Source organism: Homarus americanus, unplaced genomic scaffold, assembly GCF_018991925.1.
Source record: "Homarus americanus isolate GMGI-L3 unplaced genomic scaffold, GMGI_Hamer_2.0 scaffold55640, whole genome shotgun sequence".
NCBI classification, from domain to species: Eukaryota; Metazoa; Arthropoda; class Malacostraca; order Decapoda; family Nephropidae; genus Homarus; species Homarus americanus.
The window spans coordinates 353752-373479 of record NW_024713650.1 but is presented as its reverse complement, the minus strand read 5'-3'; the positions used below and the strand labels follow the sequence as shown (position 1 = coordinate 373479).

Genomic DNA, 19728 nt, shown 5'->3' with positions numbered 1-19728 from the left:
ATTAGGTTAGATTAAGTTGAATTATCTTGAGTTAAGCTAAGTTAGGTAGAGATAGGTTGTTCAGTTATGTTAGGTTTCTTTAGGTTAGGTTAGGTTACGGTTAGGTAAGTTTAGTTTAAGTTGAGGTTAAGTTAGGTAAGTTTAGATTGGATTAAGGATGTGTTAGGTAAGGTTAGGTTTAAAATAGATCAGGTGAGATTAAGTCAAGGTGTCCCAGAAAGATGAATATAAGACGCGTTTAATGTTTCAGTGGAGGTCACGTGAATGTTTGTGTTAAACCACCAACATTGTCCTTACTAGTGGCAGACCTCATACATCAACAAGTGACGACAATGTTGCTGGTGTAATACGAACTTACACGCGATCTGTATGGAAACCTAACCTAACCTATAACGTATACACAAAGAGCTGGAACTTTCCTCAATACTTTCACTCCTTGTTGTATCATAAGAGTAAGCAAAGAAGGAGAGAGTCTTTGAGTAAACACTTATCCCCGTTACTGTGTCCACGACATTGATAAACAGCTGAGCCAATATTGTATTGTAGTTCCCCCTGATAATGGAGGAGGCAGTCATAGAGAATGGGGCTTCACCACGCTATAGAAAACGGATATTATATTGATACAGAAAATGGCCATCATTCCAACATAGAAAATGGCCACCATAACAATAGAAAACGGGGGTCGATTTGAGTACCGGCTACACTGACTCCTTGTTTACTGAAGAAACGACTTAGTGTACAGTCAGGTGTATCAACGCTAATGGGGCATCAAGCCTCTGGGATCCCTTTTCAGACATACAGTAGGCTATGTATGTATGTATGTATGTATGTATGTATGTATGTATGTATGTATGTATGTATGTATGTATGTATGTATGTATGTATGTATGTTTGTATGTATGTATGTATGTATGTATGTAGTTAGGTATGTATTGAGGTATGTAAGTGTTTATGTATTTATGCTAGTGTTGTGAGGAGAGGCAGGAAGTGGAGCAACACAACACAACACTCAACACGATGTGGACATTTGATGTAAATAATAGAGCCACTGGTTGGTGTCCTGCAGCTACCTGGTGGTGGTAATGTTTAATACCTGCCTGACGCGGTAACACACTCGTGGTGGGGGAGAGGGGGGGTGGGGGGTGGGGGGTGCAACGCTGGTGAAGGGAGTGGTGCTCGCGGCCAACATGTACATACTATGAACCTTGATCTATGATAGGAACACAGGTCTATGATTAAGTAACTCATCTCAACATTCACGAGCGACGATAGTAGTCACCGCCGGGAAACTGTTTTGTGGTGAGGCTCTTATCTTTGTCTGTCTGTCTCATTCAAACATCAATGCAAATATGTACATAAATATACAGTCAAATACATATTCCTATGTACAAACTCACGATCACAAGCCTAAAAATAAATAGACAGACAGACAGACAGACAGACAGACAGACAGACAGACAGACAGACAGACAGACAGGTAGACAGACAGAGAGACAGAGAAACACACACCACAGTCGCCACAACACAGCCAGTACAGTAACACCCATCCACAAGACACTACCCCCTCCCCAGCTGTGAAAGTCTACGGATATGACGCACCACATTTGACTACCTCACGGCTGGGAGGACGGGGTGAGTTACCATAAGTTCATCAGCTGTTGTAAAGGTGACGTTCACTTGTTCACTCTGCTGCTGTATATTGTTAGTGTTGTGTAGTGGATATTTTGTCGATTTAAATAACTTTTGTATTATAAGATGTTTGTAAAGGTTGTTAATGTTCGGGTGTAGTATAAGTTGAAGTATTGATAATTGATAAATGTACGCACGTAAATACCATACACACATACACACACACACACACACACACACAAAGGAAGTTGAGAATGGCCTTAGAATAACGCAATAGCTACCGTGTTGTATGTCAGTAAGAGGTAACCACGATGTTTACAGCCACTAAAGCTACCACACAACACTGAATAGTTTACATTGCAACGAGAAGTGACGTGAGAAAACTGGCTAACAACCTTGTAAAATTAATGCAAATCAAGAGTGAGTAATCCAAGTAAGTTTAGGCTAGGTTAAGTTAGGTTAGGTTAGGTTGTATCTGAAGTGGATGTTGTTGTGTGTGTTATTCTCACCGTGTAAATACATGAGATTAAATCCACCAGGCAACTACAAGTTGTCTCAGAAATATGAAACACACTTCCTTACCTCACACATTAACGTAGAGACAATGTGAATGATCTTAGAGTAAAGACGCCACACTTTGATCTTCTGAATCAACAGTCAAGCTTCAATCTTTAACCCTTTGAGGAGGATGGTCACAACTGGAGTCCTCAAGGGGTTAAAAAGTCGTCATCAAAGAGTTTAGTCATCGTCCTTTGTGGGTTAAACATTTGTCTTTAAGGGGGTTAAACATTCATTCTCTTAAACTATAGTCATTAAAGGGTCAAAACATTATCTTCAACTGAATAAACCAATACCCCTCCAGAGATAAACCATTACCCTTAGATAGAAATAACACATACAAAACATTTAACATAACATACACTGATGAACACATCCAACCCAAACAGTCTCACATAAACACATTAAAACAAACACTATATCCTGGTCACATTACCTCATAAGATCATCCTTTATAAAGTCTCAAGGCTGACTATTGTATTTTTCTCCCAACTTTTATGATTCTGGGAGGAAGTCACATTTATATTCACTTTTAGAAATCGTCTTCCTCTGAGTCAGCCGTCTTCAAAATGACTAAAATTGCGGAGCTGTTATCCCGTTTCTGTGAGATTATTCATAGCTTAAAGAGGTTAAAGACCATCATAAAAGCCAATCAGTTTACCAGTTAACCAATCAATCGGGCCAATCATGATTACTAACCTCTGGCACGTTGTTTCTGCATCAGACGCTGGACAGTCAGATCATAAGCGCCCTCATCAGCCACCCCGGAGTCCTTCACTAGTTTCTCTTTGACAGCGATGCAGATGTTGTTGTACGCCAGGAGCCCTTCTAGCTCCTCAAAGGCCTGTTGGGGTGAAAGAGAGAGAGTGAGTGTGATGTGAGGTTTAGGTGAGACACACACACACCCACACACACACACACACACACACACACACACCCACACACACACACACACACACACACACTGGCTAAAAGGGATTGTGTAGGGATAAATTGACTACCACAGACACAAACACTGGCTGGGAAGGATCCATCTTTGAAGACTGACTGCAAACACATCCGGCCATTGAACTTCAAACACATCCGGCCACTGAACTTCAAACACATCCGGCCACTGAACTACATCCTTAACGCTTATCCAGGCCTCCAAGTAGACGCATGGAGTCAAATTCTGCTTTTACTTATTTCATGGCAATATATTCGAGTCTCTCTCTCTCTCTCTCTCTCTCTCTCTCTCTCTCTCTCTCTCTCTCTGACAGCCCATGCCAGCGGTAAGAGGATCAGACTTTGCTATCGAGAGAAATGTGGAATCGAGTCGTATTTCAGACATGGTGTTGAGAAGATCGATATGGTGGTCTGTTGGAGGGGTGTTGAGGAGTGCGCTGGGGTGTGTTGAGGGCGTGTTAAGGGTGTGTGTTAAGGGGGGTGTGTTCGGGTTTGTTGGGAAGGGAGACAGGTGAGTGCGTTAAGGAGATGTGTTGGAGGGGGTGTTGGGTGAGTGTGTTAGGGTGTGTTGGAGAGGGTGTTGGGTGAGTGTGTTAGGGTGTGGAGGGGTGTTGGGTGAGTGTGTTAGGGGGTGTTGGGTGTTAGGTGAATGTGTGTTAGGGGTGTTGGAGGGGTGTTGGGTGAGTGTGTTAGGGGTGTTGGAGGGGTGTTGGGAAAGTGTGTTGGGGAAGAGTAGGAAATATGTTGGAGGGAATGTATTGGTAAGTGGAGGAGGGGGTGGAATTTGTGTGAGTGTCTGTATGTTATTGAAGTGTGGATCAGGTGACGTCACACAGGTAGGCGGAGGTGGAGGGGGGTAACATTCCACCTCAGTCTTAATGAGAGATAATCAAGTCTTCCCGAGAAATACTTTAGTAAATGAGGTTTAAATAGACCCAATAATGGTTCTTCTGGGGTACTCTTAATGACGCAATTACACGTAAAAAAAAAGAGAGCACTTTTTTCCATAAACGGGATTAAGGAGATTAAGAGTTAAATGGTATTAAAGGTTTAAGGTGTAAAAAGAGTTGTTGGGAAAAGTAAATTATTTTTTCCTGTTTTAGATTTCACTTACCAGACAGACAGACAGACAGACAGACAGACAGACAGACAGACAGAGAGACAGACACACACACACAGACACCAGACCGTCCACAGACAGCCATCTTTACTCCTCGGGATGGGAATAAAAAGAAATCATGTCGAGACGAAACTTGAATTTTGATATTCTATTTGGGTTTGTTGAGAAGGAATAAATTTTGGCTCTATTTTCGTGAGATTTCGAGAGAGAGAGAGAGAGAGAGAGAGAGAGAGAGAGAGAGAGAGAGAGAGAGAGAGAGAGAGAGAGAGAGAGAGAGAGAGAGAGAGAGAGATTTTAGTTTGTCCTGAAATATAAAGAAAAGGGGATTGTTCCACGTTACCATGGCGACGGATTGGTCTAAGTAGGTAAGGGTGAGTGAGGGAGTGAGTGAGGATGGGTGAGAGTGGGTGAGGGAGATGGGGGTGAGAGTGGGTGAGGGGGAGGGTGGATGAGATTAAGTTGGATTAATTATGCTGTCTTATGCGAACGTGACTCTTCTCTCACTGACTCACAAGACGGGAGGTGACTCTTCCCTCACTGACTCACAAGACGGACGTGACTCTTCCCTCACTGACTCACAAGATGACGACTCTTTCTCTCACTGACTCAAGACGGACGTGACTCTTCTCCTCACTGACTCACAAGACGACGTGACTCTTCTCTCACTGACTCACAAGACGGACGTGACTTCTCTCTCACTGACTCACAAGACGGGAGGTGAGTCACGGCTGGAGACTCATAAAGAAGAAGAAGAAGAGATATGAAAGGAATAATAAAACAAAATAAGAAAGAAAATAATAGGAAATAAATAGATAAACAGGGACTATTAAGAAGGAGGAGAAGGAGGAAGAGGAAGAGAAGAGGAGGAGGAGAAGGAAGAGGAGGAAGAGGAAGAGAAGAGGAGGAGGAGAAGGAGGTTAGATAATTATGACAGCAAGGTATTCGGTTTCTCTGTTATTTAAATGAGGACGGTAGATGAGAGAGAGAGAGAGAGAGAGAGAGAGAGAGAGAGAGAGAGAGAGAGAGAGTGTGTGTGTGTAATCAACTAAATCAAGAGTCAAGTTTCGTTCACGTTTGCCCCCGGAAATTAAAAAAAAAAAATAATGGCATGCCTCTGTATGTGTGTGTGTGTGTCTGTGTGTGTGTGTGTGTGTCTGTGTGTGTGTGTGTGTCTGTGTGTGTGTTTTACAATATCCTAAGTTAGACTCACCTTAATGCCGTAGTTAGACTCACCTTAATGCCGTAGTTAGACTCCTCGTAGATGATGGAGATATAGGACCAGCCCAACTTCTTGACGATCTCCACCATGGCCTTGACCTGGTAGTGGTCTGAAGGGATGGTCCTGGAGAAGTACTCGAACCTCTGCTTGTTACTCAACTCCGGCGAGGTGGAGAAGAAGCTGACCTGAGGGTGAGAGGTGAGGGAAACGTGAGAGGGAGGTGAGAGGGAGGTGAGCCATGTTTTGTTTGTTTTTTTGTCTATGAGAGAGAGAGAGAGAGAGAGAGAGAGAGAGAGAGAGAGAGAGAGAGAGAGAGAGAGAGAGAGAGAGAGAGAGAGAGAGAGAGAGAGAGCTATCTTGTGTGTCGCTTACATTCTCTCCGGAAATTGAAGAAGGCGAGTCCTGTCTGTATGTATGTATGTATGTGTTTGTCTATATGTGTGTGAGCGAGTGTGTGTTTGTTTGGATGTGTGTAAAAGAATTCATCTATGTATATCTATGTATATTTGTAAGGTTGTTTGTGTGTGTATATGTGTGTGTGTAAGAGTTTATACATGCATGTGTGTCAGTGCGTACTTATTTATGTATGTTATGTATGTTATATGTGTTTGTAAATACTGTGTAAATATAAGCATACATAGACGTAAGTATATTGTATGCGTGAGAAAAAATAAACATTTACCTGGAAAGAAACATTAGATATGCATCAATATAATAAACATTAATACACAAGACCAAATATAGCAACAGGTAGCGTGTGGGACTATCAGCTGTTTTCTGTTTACAAATAACAGCTGGAGGTAAATACACAAAGTGACACCCACCTCCCATAAAGAAATATAATTTTAACCCATATGTCTTGGTCTCCTAAGGCCTATATTAGCGTATGTTTTGCAGAGAAATAAAGAATTACTTACGATAATTATGAAGATAGAAAGACGTGGGTGGTAATAATGGTTAATGGTGATAGAGTATGACAATAATTAAGGTGATTTGGTAAATAATGTATATACTAATTGGTAACAACTCAGAGGGGGACTGTCTAAAAAAAATAGGTTAAAATTATACGTTATGTGAAGTAAGAGGAATTATACTTCATGGTTGACAGTGAAATAGGGGGGAAATTGGTTGACAGTGAAATTGAGGGAACGTGCCAGAGAGAGAGAGAGAGAGAGAGAGAGAGAGAGAGAGTCACATTTGCGGAAAGTAGCAACGTGCAATTCCTATTTTCCTCAGTATCCAATATATAAAGAAATATACGAAATATATACGAGGCAATATATTTCACCGAACAAAGACTCTGTACCACAAACACACGACAAAAACACAAACTGACAACAATAACAGAAATTTGAAATACAGAGCAGGAAAACAAATGAAAATCATGAAAATATTTTCCGCCATAACGTCAGGGGAGGAATTTTGTCCCCAGAAAGATTTATCAGGGGAAATATATCGGTTTGGGATTAATAACTAAACAAGATTAATAACGTTAATAAATGAATAAAAGATGAATAAATAAGTAGAAATAAATCAATAACATATGAAATTAATTATTGATGGATTAAATGCTGAATTATTTAGTGAGATTAATTCCAATAATCGATCTCAGGCGGGAACAAAATAAGGGTTTGATGAAAACGTCTCCCAAGAGGGATATTTTCCTGGAATTTAGGGGAGAAGAGGAGGTGGGAGAGAGAGAGAGAGAGAGAGAGAGAGAGAGAGAGAGAGAGAGAGAGAGAGAGAGAGAGCGTCCACTAACTAACTCTCACAAATTAATTTCTCAGCTAAAAGAAGTTTGTTGATAGGCATGAGAGGCCGGGTGGGCGGACTGGCTGGCGGGCAGATCAGCTGTTCGGGGGTAAACACACACAAGGCAGCTTTTATCATCATGTAAACACGCCTCAAACTCCTCGTCCCAAGTTTTAATTTCTTCTGGCGAGTTTTTTGACCTTCATTAAGAGCGTCAAAGGTCTTCTGTCTCCTCCTGCACCACCTGCTGATGACGACCTTCAGGTAAATGTGTAGGTTTTTACCATTAATTAGTTGTATGGCTCACCTGAGGATTAGACACCCCTACCTTGTTACACCTGAAGATGAGACACCCTACATTTATACCTATGGCGGAAATTTACTTTAACAGAGAGAGAGAGAGAGAGAGAGAGAGAGAGAGAGGCACTGGGCGTCAACCAAAATACTCGCCACAGTTGACAGAGGATACCGCTCCTGGTGACGGTCCTATGGAAACCCTTAACCTAACCTAACCCATTATACCCAGCCAAAACAAAACATACTCTAACCCGCAAATTTAGTGGGAATCTTCGGGTACAATTTCGGCTTCATATCCAGTTGTCAATATATTCTTATCTAAATTGACAGCCAAAGTCATAACAGGTATAGATGATTCACTAGTTACATTCTGACTGCTCTGTGTGTGTGTGTGTGCGTGTGTGTGTGTGTGTGTGTTTGTGTGAACGATAAATCATTCTCTGTGTTGCCAGGAGTTAAAGTCAATACAGCTCCCCCTTTCACGAGTCAGACCTAAGTTGAATGATATTGTTATAGTTGTATTATCGGTATTCTGTCATTAATTTTCAATATTTAAAACTATATTAATTCTTTCTTGCAATATTACCTTCGCCTCACACTCGGTCTAAGCACTTTCACCGCCTCGATATTCATTTGTACCTCATTTATAACGTGTACATGATCGCTGCTTTATGAAATTCTTGTTCCATCATATATCTGAGGGAAGAATGTGAATTACGCTCGAAATGAACAGCGAGATGACGCATGGAGAGAGAGATTGTTGATGTTTGTAGACGCGTTCGCGGATTTTAAACGGATTATGAGACGAACGCACCGCTGGTTACGTGTCTTTGTTGTTGTTTATGGTTTGGTAAGTGCTTCTTGTATGCTTGTGTCTTTCATGTGGTTTTGCTTTATGAATAAGTATGTATAAAGTGGCATGAATTAAGTCTAAATACATGTTTAACATTGTCCCTTTATGCACGATACGCTACTTACACACAAGGCAGAAATCACCACACACGAGACAGCCATCACCACACACGAGACAGCCATCACCACACACCAGACAGCCATCACCACACACGAGACAGCCATCACCACACACGAGACAGCCATCACCACACACGAGACAGCCATCACCACACACGAGACAGCCATCACCACACACGAGACAGCCATCACCACACACGAGACAGCCATCACCACACATGAGACAGCCATCACCACACACGAGACAGCCACACCACACACGAGACAGCCATCACCACACACGAGACAGCCATCACCACACACGAGACAGCCATCACCACACATGAGACAGCCATCACCACACACGAGACAGCCATCACACACACACCAGACAGCCATCACCACACAACACACGAGACAGCCATCACCACACAGAGACAGCCATCACCACACACGAGACAGCCATCACCACACACGAGACAGCCATCACCACACATGAGACAGCCATCACCACACATGAGACAGCCATCACCACACACCAGACAGCCATCACCACACACCAGACAGCCATCACCACACACGAGACAGCCATCACCACACACGAGACATATTTACTCTCAGTTCAGTCATGCACACTGCTGCTTTCCGTGTATCTGTCTCCCCTTCACTACTAATGAATCCTTCACCCTATCCTTCCATATCCTTCTTGATCTTGCCTTCATCCTTCAGTCCTTCAGTCACCATAGTCTTAATCACCCCTTGTATCATTCGGTGCGTCAATGCTTAATCAAAACACCTTCACTCTTCTTACTTGACAATAAACTTAATGCTGTTCCTATATGACCTTAAGAATTAGCTCCCCAATTTAATTCATCTAAAGATACACCCGAATTTGTGGGTGTATGGGGAGATAAGACGGTGTTGGGGAGGTTAGATGGGCATATAAGGTTTTTGGGGAGGGGTGAAGAGGCTAAAAGGGGAGAGATGGCGTTGTTGAGGGGGGTGCGGTTATATGGGGAGAAACAAAGAAAGCAATGGGGAGTAAAAATTCATCTCAGCCCTAATTCCTCCCCTCAGGCCTCCTTTCACCCCTACCCTCCCCTACCCTCCCCTACTACCACACCCTGCGAGATTGAAAAATAAAGTGGTACAGGAATTTTTCCGTCATGTTCAATGTTGGGGAGAAAATAGGGAGCTGAGGAAAATAATGCCCAATTTCCTGGGTCTCTGATGGGGTGATTACGAGATATATTGTCCGCCCTGGGGTGAGGAGGGAGAGAAAAAAAAGGGAGATTATGGTACTGCATCTATTTCATCTGTTGTTTTATGTATTTTAATTGGTGAAAAAATATATGATGATATATATTTTTGACGTAAGGATTTTGTTGATGGCTTATGTGATATAGTTAATATTTCCTATATATTTCCATTGGTATCTGTTTAACTATTTGTTTAAGATATATTAGTTTCATTTGTATATTTCATCTGATTATATTTTAATAGTGGGAAATATTAGATTTTGTATTGTATGGCCAGACTCACAAAAGCCGGTTTTTTGACAGAGACAATATGCAGTGTATAGAAAGACAGAGAGACAGATAGACAGATGGATGGATAGATTTTCAGTAAAATCTCCATACAAATTAACATTTGGTTAATTACGATAATGATAATTAATAAATGAAATATGCAAATAGAACTCAGCAGGAAGCAGAGATAATCTCTCTCATCATTAGTATTCACTCTACCATTCCTCCTCCTTTCCATTATCATATTTCCTCCCTTTTCAACCTTTTCCTCTGAAGTATTTTTCCTTTCTATCTGATTCCTCGCTTCCATTGTCATCCTTTTCCCCCTTTGGCCTTGTTTCTCTTCATTATCTCTGCCTCCCTGTTCATCACCACCCACTCCATGTCATTAATTTAATCTGTTTGTTGGTCCAGTATTTCTTTGTTTGCTCTCTGTTGTATATATTGCCACTGAGGAGAGAGAGAGAGAGAGAGAGAGAGAGAGAGAGAGAGAGAGAGAGAGAGAGAGAGAGAGAGAGGAAAAGTAATAATGAATGAGGAAATGAGATAGAAGAGAGGGAGAGAGAAGGATATAGTCGACCTTTATTGATGTTTACTGTATAATAATAGTAATGAAAATAATAACAACTTACAGTTCATTCATTTATATATACAAGATGAAGACACTGTTGGATACATGTATTAATATCAATTGACCTTGGCATCATTTCTCCTGACCTGACCTCATCTCCACATGACCTGACCTGACCTCAGCATCATCTCTCTCTCCTGACCTGACCTCACCATTATCTCTCTCTCTTGACCTGACCTCATCCCCACATGACCTAACCTCATCCCCTCATGACCTGACCTCACCATTATCTCTCTCTCTTGACCTGACTGGGAGATTAACATACAGATAACAATAATCTTTCATCGTCAGTTTAATGATGACCATCAAAAAATGTTCCAGTCTTTTAGATACTCGAGTGGACTCATCTTTGTTTAGTGAATCATTTAATGTTGACTTCACTTAGCGAACCTTAACGCGGTAATATCAACAGGAATATCTGGGGATCATATGAAGATTAGCCCCCCAAAACAGTTTATTTCACTTGATGATTAAACAGCCTTATGCTACCTCACCTGGTTACCTAGAACTCTCACCTGGCCACCTTGAACTCTCACCTGGTTACCTAGAACTCTCACCTGGCCACCTTGAACTCTCACCTGGCCACCTTGAATGTCTCACCTGGGGGATCTTGAAGAGCCTGAGGAGGTTGGCTACCTGGATGGAGGTGACGGAGGAGGCGGCGCCCACCACCCCAGAGATGACCTTGTTCCTCACCTGGGGCGACGACCCGTCCCTACACTTGTACTCCCCGTCGTCGATGTTGCTGATGGAACCTGAAGGAGGAAGAGAAGAAGTGTGGTTAGTGGTGTCTTATTCTCTCTTTCTCTGTCTCTCTTTATCTTTCTCTGTCTCTCTTTATCTTTATCTGTCTCTCTTTATCTTTCTCTGTCTCTGCCTATATGTCTCTTTTCCTCTTTCTCTGCCTCTGTTTCTGTCTCCTTCTCTCCGTCTTTCTTCTGTATTTGTCTCCCTCTCTCTTTCTTTCGTTCTCTCTCTTTCTCTCTGTTTGTATCTCTTTCTCTCTATCTCTTTCTCTCTGTCTGACTGTGTTGTCTGTCTAGACTTACAGGTTATTCAGGTAATTTTTCAAACCCGTTATACACAAAAGGTGACACTCAGCCTCAACACTTAATTGGCCCCCAAAACATATAAACGATCCATTAATACATCTAACATTATCCTTTCATCCTTATATAAACAAATATTAACTAAACATTTCAAAAAAACATCATTGAAAAAATACTCTAAATATGGGAAAAAATGTATGAAATATCACTAACTCAATTGAGATTCTTTCATCATTTTTTGAGTATCAATAAAACACAAATTAAAAAAAAAAACGTATGCAATATGGAACGATTGATTGATTTATGTAAACAAAGTAAGATTAGTTGTTATCATCAGTTGTGATTTGATTGTGTTTATGTGATTATGTATCGTGTAGTGTTGTTCGGTGTGGGAAATAGTGTCCCCACACACCCCACACACCCCACACACCTCCCCCACACAACACTCTACATAACACCTCCCCCCACAACACCTCCACACAACACCTCCCCATGGCCAACACCCCCACACATAACACCTCCCCCACACACACTCATATAACACCTCTCTACACAACACCCCCCAGCATAAAACCTTCCGCACACCCCCCACATAACACCTCCCCACACCCCCAGAGCATGAGTAACACCGCCACAAAGCCACAATATAATCATGGCAAGGGTTTCAGCAACTCACACTTATGATCACCATCTATACAGCTTCCCAGTCAATAATACGCCATAGAGGACTGAACCCTGCAGACACCTGAGATGTACAGATTGTGACTCACCTGAAGATTAACCACCCTAGTTTGTTTTACCTGAAGATTAGACACCCTAGTTTGGTTCACGCGATGATTAGACACCTTAGTTTTGTTCACCTGAAGATTAAACACCTTAATGCTAACCTAATCTAACTCCCCAGGTAGAGTTAGAGTGTGTAATCATCAGGTGAAATAACATTAGGGTAGGTAATGATCAGGTGAGCTTACTTTTGCTTACATATAATTTGCATACATGATCCAATCCGGTAAAAGATGTGGTGTATTATAATATGTTACAGGATGATATATAATGGTTGCTGTGTTCGTTATAGTGAAGTCAATTTTGTTATATTTTATCGAGTCTATCAGATGTATCGCTTAATATATTGTGAGCGAGAGACAGGAGATATATCACGTTCTTTAAGAGATAGTGAGGATTAATATAGCCTAGAGAGAGAGAGAGAGAGAGAGAGAGAGAGAGAGAGAGAGAGAGAGAGAGAGAGAGAGAGAGAGAGAGAGAGTGGCTAAAAGAATTCCACCCCAACCTTGCAGACTGGCCAGACGAAATAGATTTTTCCCCGGGTAGGCGTGTGGAGGCGCGGATCAAGAGGCGTGTACGTGATCTCCAGTACCCAAGGGAAGTGGGTTCGTCCCCCCCTCCCCCCTGGCCAGGAGTTTAGGTCTTTTATGAAATGCAATTGGATAATATCTTGCAGTTCTCAGTATGACTCTTGGGAAACTGTTATCTCTCGAAAGACAATATATTTCCTGATAATAATTCACCCTCCCCCTCTCTCTCTCTTTGTCACCTCATCTCTCAGTGGCTCTCCGTCTCTCGGGCAGGTCAGCAGGTCAGGTCAGGTTGGGTCAAGTCAAATTACGTCAAGTTAATTTAAATTAGCTTAAGTTAGATAAGGTTAGTATAGTTACAGTCAGGTTAGGTTATGTCACGTTAGATTAGGTTAGGTTAGGTTATGTCAGGTTAGGTCAGGTTAATATTAAGGTCAAATAAGCTCGGGGTAACTGACCTAAACTTTACGTGATGCATTTTTGGGGGATGGAAGCCAGGCAAAATATTCATAAACCACCTCTCATAAATCACTCCAGGGTCCATCAAACACTCATACACACGTCACCACTCGCTCTGCCTGTATCATGATGGAGAAAAACGTCACCACTCGCTCTGCCTGTATCATGATGGAGAAAAAAAAAAAACCCTCCCGTGATTCCTCCTTCCCTCTACCCCCCTTACTCCTCTCCCTCCAGGTTACCCCCTGCAAACCCCTCTTCTGTTCTCCACTCTCCACCCACCCATCCCTTCCCTCTCTACTCTCCCCATCTCACTCCCTCCCCGTCTCCTTCCCCATCAACATTCTCGTCTCCCATCCATCCTCCCTTGCCTCCCCAGCCCACACCCGTTCCTCCTCACGTCCCCTCACCCCTCTGCTCGCCAAAGTTTCATTATCTGTGAAGATGTCCATTCATATACCATGACTTATGCGCCTGGGGTAGCACTCGGCGACACACACACACACACACACACACACACACACACACACACACACACAAACACACACACACACACACACACACACACACACACACCACAATAATAACACACACCACCTCTAAAAAACCTTTGGTAGGTGTGAACGAAGGTGATACTACCACCACTTTTTTCGACAGGTAACAGAGTGTAAGCGTTCCCGGCGACCATCTAAGAGTCGTGAGTCTAGGAATGGCTGGAAGGTCAAGGTATTAGAGTGAAGACAAGACGAAGGTACTGGGAATTACAACAGCGAGGAGACTATCTATAGGAAACTTAACCCTGATTATGGTTTCTCTGGTGGCTGACAGGTTGTGATTACAGGTAGGTGAGGTTGTGTTGTAGGTGTTGGTGACAGGTTGTGATTACAGGTAGGTGAGGTTGTGTTGTAGGTGTTGGTGACAGGTTGTGATTACAGGTAGGTGAGGTTGTGTTGTAGGTGTTGGTTGACAGGTTGTGATTACAGGTAGGTGAGGTTGTGTTGTAGGTGTTGGTGACAGGTTGTGATTACAGGTAGGTGAGGTTGTGTTGTAGGTGTTGGTGACAGGTTGTGATTACAGGTAGGTGAGGTTGTGTTGTAGGTGTTGGTGACAGGTTGTGATTACAGGTAGGTGAGGTTGTGTTGTAGGTGTTGGTTGACAGGTTGTGATTACAGGTAGGTGAGGTTGTGTTGTAGGTGTTGGTGACAGGTTGTGATTACAGGTAGGTGAGGTTGTGTTGTAGGTGTTGGTGACAGGTTGTGATTACAGGTAGGTGAGGTTGTGTTGTAGGTGTTGGTGACAGGTTGTGATTACAGGTAGGTGAGGTTGTGTTGTAGGTGTTGGTGTCCCTTAAGTGTTGACTAACCAAGAATTTGTCGCTCAAGGAACTATCCCAAACTCGTTGATGTTATGATGTTGTTACTGAAGTTCAACATGTGAGGTCTTGAAGCGCGTGGTAAATTTAATAATTACAATAGCTCTTTAATAATTAAGTCTTATGAGATATAGTAAACGGAGGTAATTACAGGTAACACACACTCTAACACAGTCTTATGAGATATAGTTAACGGAGGTAATTACAGGTAACACACACTCTAACACAGTCTTATGAGATATAGTTAACGGAGGTAATTACAGGTAACACACACTCTAACACAGTCTTATGAGATATAGTTAACGGAGGTAATTACAGGTAACACACACTCTAACACACACACACACACGGTAACAATTAACAGCATCAACTGACAAGAAGAACTAACACTGGAGACTTTCAGGGAAGAAAACTTTTCCTTTAAAGATCTGTAGTGAAGCGGTTTCAGGGCATTTCAGGCAGTCATTAGTGATAAGTGTTGCCTGAAGGCCCTTAACATGAGGGAGTGTTTGAGAACTGAAGAGAATGAGAAATATCGTGAGAGTTTTAAGACCAAGTTTCCTGTTCATGAAAGATGTGGGGCAGTGAGGAGGAAGATGGGGGAGGGGTAGTTATGAGAAAGATGCCGGGGAAGGGTAAGTGGCTGTATAACACTTGATACTGGTCCTTATGCACACACTGAGGCGCTCCCTGGTGTCAGATCTGTCAACTCACACGTCAGCCACCGTCAGCCATCAATAGGGGATATACTGATGGATGTTAGGGTGTCAGGGCCATCAGCTGATACGTAAGGGTAACAGAGTGTCAGCCCGTCAGCCTACACGTCAGCCAACACTATAAAAGATGCCGAAGTTATATAGGAGAGACGGCAAGAGAATGCTAACCCACTAACCCCTTAAGTGAATTATTATGCAACCCATAACTCCTTCATCGACCTTATTGACGCGTCTAGGGGTGGGCCAAGAGAATGTTAACCCAATGTGATCATTAGGTGAAATTTTATGTGAAAGTCAATGGCGTTAACAATCATATTGCAACACAGGAGGAGGGAGGCAAGAAGATGCTACCCAACTATGACACTAAGGAGGAATTTTATGCGATCTTCAATGCCATAAAGGATCGTATTATGTAGGTGAGGGATGGGGGCAATACGATGCTTATCACCAACGGTGCCATAAAGTCGAATTTTATGACTTTAATTCCTACTTCAGAATATCAACTTTACTATGCACAAGAGACGGGGGTAAGAGGGTGCTAAGCCCAAATCATTATTTAAGTTTGAAATTCACGACCTTTTACTGTTAAGAAAAATCTTTAATCTCCTAAGGAGATGAAATATGGCGTATCATCTTTGTTTTCAAGGAAGAGATGATTAGTCAAGGAAGTGCTATGCCACGTGTGGATCTATACGCACGGAAATCCAAACTTGATTCAACCTATAAAAAAACCTTATTGATCCAAGAGATAAAGTATAGAATATCACCTCTCCTCTCACAACGGGGGAAGAATAGGAGGAGAACGAGGGAAGAAAGTGTAAACCACAGTAAATTTAAAAGGTCGAAAATCCCCTCTCATAACCCACAAAAAACCTTTATCGCCCTCTGAGACAGATACTACCATCGTACACCCAAGTCTTAAAAAAAATTGAATTGGATCTAATAAAGTGTTATTTTAACGATGGGCCAGGAGAGAGAGAGAGAGAGAGAGAGAGAGAGAGAGAGAGAGAGAGAGAGAGAGAGAGAGAGAGAGAGAGAGAGAGAGAGGAGAGAGAGAGAGAGAGAGAGAGAGAGAGAGAGAGAGAGAGAGAGAGAGAGAGAGAGAGAGAGAGAGAGACTGCCTGAAGGGAATATCAAATATGCACAGGATATAAAAACGGACTTTTGGAAGGAGGAGGGGGGGGGGGAGGAGAGTAGAGGGAGAGAGAGAGAGGGGGAGAAGAGAGGAGGGGGAGGAGAGAGAGGAGGAGGGGGAGGAAGGCATCTCTTGGAGACTGATATCACAAAGGCCAAATTCAGCCTCTTATGTAAACACCGTTCCTTTCTATCTCATTGACGCATCTTATACCTTATACAGTCTACGCAAGGTCTTCTATAACTGTCAACCATAACATATATAGCTGTTTACTATATATATCACCTATAACTACCATGAATTATATAGTTGTTTACCCTATATAATCTGTGTAATGCTGTCTTCTATAACTACCCTGGCAATGCTTACAGTATAATACCTTAGTGAGGGTCGTGTGTGTGTGAGTCATTGGAGAGGTCTACCAGGTGTGGTTTCGTTCACCTCACCACAACACATGTCAGCCCTCGTTAGCTGACACACACACATACACACACATACACACACATACACACACACACACACACACACACACACACACACACACACACTACCACCATCACTTATCTTCCATGCATAGGTGAAGAATATTATTGAGAAAGTCTACGGTCTTTACCACCCACGTTTCACTACCTCTGGTCAAATAACTTACCTTCACACACACACACACACACACACACATAGTAATTTGGCCCTTACCCACTCAATATTTAACAATGTAAATATAAAATAGAATCACTATATATAAAATGGTGGACAAGAGTCAATTATAAACGTAACTAACATGAAAGAAAAACATAAAATTGAAATATATATAATTGTCTACGTATCTATATTTCACAGTGTGGTTATATGACTCGTTTATAGCATATACTGTATAGGTTATATTATAATATTTACTTCTGAAGACACTATACACACACACTGAGACAGACAGACAGACAGATAGGAATATTCTTGCGGTGGTCGGATGCGAGGCTTATTAAAAACCGATCTGAGATATGAATCGAAATATCTACGATTTGTTCGGATATAAGAATATTTCGAACAGATCTAATGAACAAATCCACAAATCAAATACAAAATACAACACAAAATATCCAAGGTTCAAAAATATTCGAAAAAAAAGGAAAATTTTTAATACATCCAGTGACCGAAACCAACTTCTTGTTCCGTTCGAATAAAATAAAACCAAGAGAGAAAAGTTTCAACGTATACGCGAACGGTGGATAAGTTGGGGCGGGTGTAGAGGACTGGAATAGCTTAAAATACCATAAAATCCCTTTAAATCCCCTTAAAATCCCCTCCCCTGAAGGCCACAGCTGGGAATAAAGGGATTAGTTGGCCGTGACTGGCTGTGGTTGGCTGTGAGTGACTGAGAATGACTGTGAATGGATGCGAGTGGCGATGGATCGCTGTGCATGACTGAAAATGGCTGTGAGTGGCTATGGTTGGCTGTGAGTGGCTGTGAGTGGCTATGGTTGGCTGTGAGTGGCTGTGAGTGGCTATGGTTGGCTGTGATTGGCTGTGAGTGGCTATGGTTGGCAGTGAGTGGCTGTGCGTGGCCATGGTTGCTGTGAGTGACTGTGCGTGGCTATGGTTGGCTGTGAGTGGCCATGTCTACTGTTGAATTTATAAAAAACGAGCTAACACACACAACCACTCACACAAACACTCACACACACACACACACACACACATACGCACCCATCCACCCATCAAGCTCTTGGGTAACAATGATGTCAAAAAACCTAGACCAATCAGGTGGCGTTTGACGTAGTGTCTAAATTTTCATATGACGCTTATTAATTTACCTCCTGCAGCTGTGACCTCCCAAACACACATACACACAAGACTGACGCGTGAGTTGAGAATAAAATAAGAGGTTTGTTATATTTACTAGCCAAAAAAATGCTACCTGGGACCAAATGAACTGCCACAGGTAACTGATTGAATATCCAAAACTATTTTATGTGTGTGTGTGTGTGTGTGTGTGTGTGTGTGTGTGTGTGTGTGTGTGTGTGTGTGTGTGTGTAGTATTATTACTCTCTCTCTCTCCCTTTCTCTCTGTTTTTGAGCATTGTTGTTTACTCAGAGGACACATGTAATTATCTTAATTGTTAAGCAAATTTGACTATCTGTCTGTCTCACCACCAATCTGTTATATGGAATAGTTGTCCTGCAGAGAAAACAGAGACGGGAGAATATGATTTTTTTTACAGTATGAACCTAACCTAACCTAACAAATATTAAATAAAAGTAAGAGACTAAACAAGAAATAAAAGCAGAAGAAATTTATAGTAGAGTTTACCCTAAAAAAGAAAACTGGCTAACAAAGAGAAAATGGAACTCTTGGAATTTATAATAAAGTTATACGTACTGAACTAACATAAGAGACCTAGTGTATATTTAACGATGATTCAATGTTAAATCAACGTAGTAGTGAAGTTAGGAGGATTTTATTTCACACAGATACAAAAATAATATATCAAGCTACATTGTCAAGTTTGTGGACGACATGAAGGTATTTACGTAGGTAGCAAATGAAGACCATGTGGCACTAATGTAAAGACCTGCATGAGCTGTTAACATGGTGTCGAGACTGGCAAATGGTCTTTATGATACAACAACCCTAACCAAAACTATTCTGGATACAAGGAGAAAGATCTTGGCGTTGTCATAGATCATTCACTGAAGGTAACGCAACAAGTGGAGGCAGCAGTGAGGAAACCAAACCAAGATATAGGAATTCTCAACCTCACCTTAGAATACAAAGATAAGTAAATACTCTTTGAACTTTGTTATGGCGATAGTGACCCAGGAGCAGATGATGACGTCACAAGGAAGGGTGTGGGAGGTGCTATAGTGGGCGTGACGTAGTGGGCGTGATGTTGTTATGAGTTAATGAGGCTCGTTGATCTACCTAACTTGGGCGGGGCCATAGTGAGTTGGAGTAATTGTTGCATCGGTTCTCAATAATGGGTGAGAGGGGGTGTGGGCGGGAGAGTGGGAGGTGAAGGAGGGAGGATGAGAGGGAGGAGTGGGAGGGAGGATGA

At 42.1% G+C, this 19728-nt stretch overlaps 1 protein-coding gene across 3 annotated transcripts in view; it reads right to left on the bottom strand.

Annotated features, from left to right (window-relative positions):
* Positions 1 to 19728, bottom strand: part of LOC121872442 (metabotropic glutamate receptor 6-like) — a 99387-nt gene that overhangs the window by 12327 nt on the left and 67332 nt on the right. For all 3 annotated transcript variants that reach the window (XM_042375207.1, XM_042375220.1, XM_042375213.1), the window contains exons 3-5: positions 11232 to 11386; positions 5486 to 5656; positions 2887 to 3031 (exon numbers count right to left, since the gene is read on the bottom strand). In XM_042375207.1, the coding sequence (XP_042231141.1) occupies positions 2887 to 3031; positions 5486 to 5656; positions 11232 to 11386 (471 nt within the window). The remainder of the gene's footprint in view (positions 1 to 2886; positions 3032 to 5485; positions 5657 to 11231; positions 11387 to 19728) is intronic.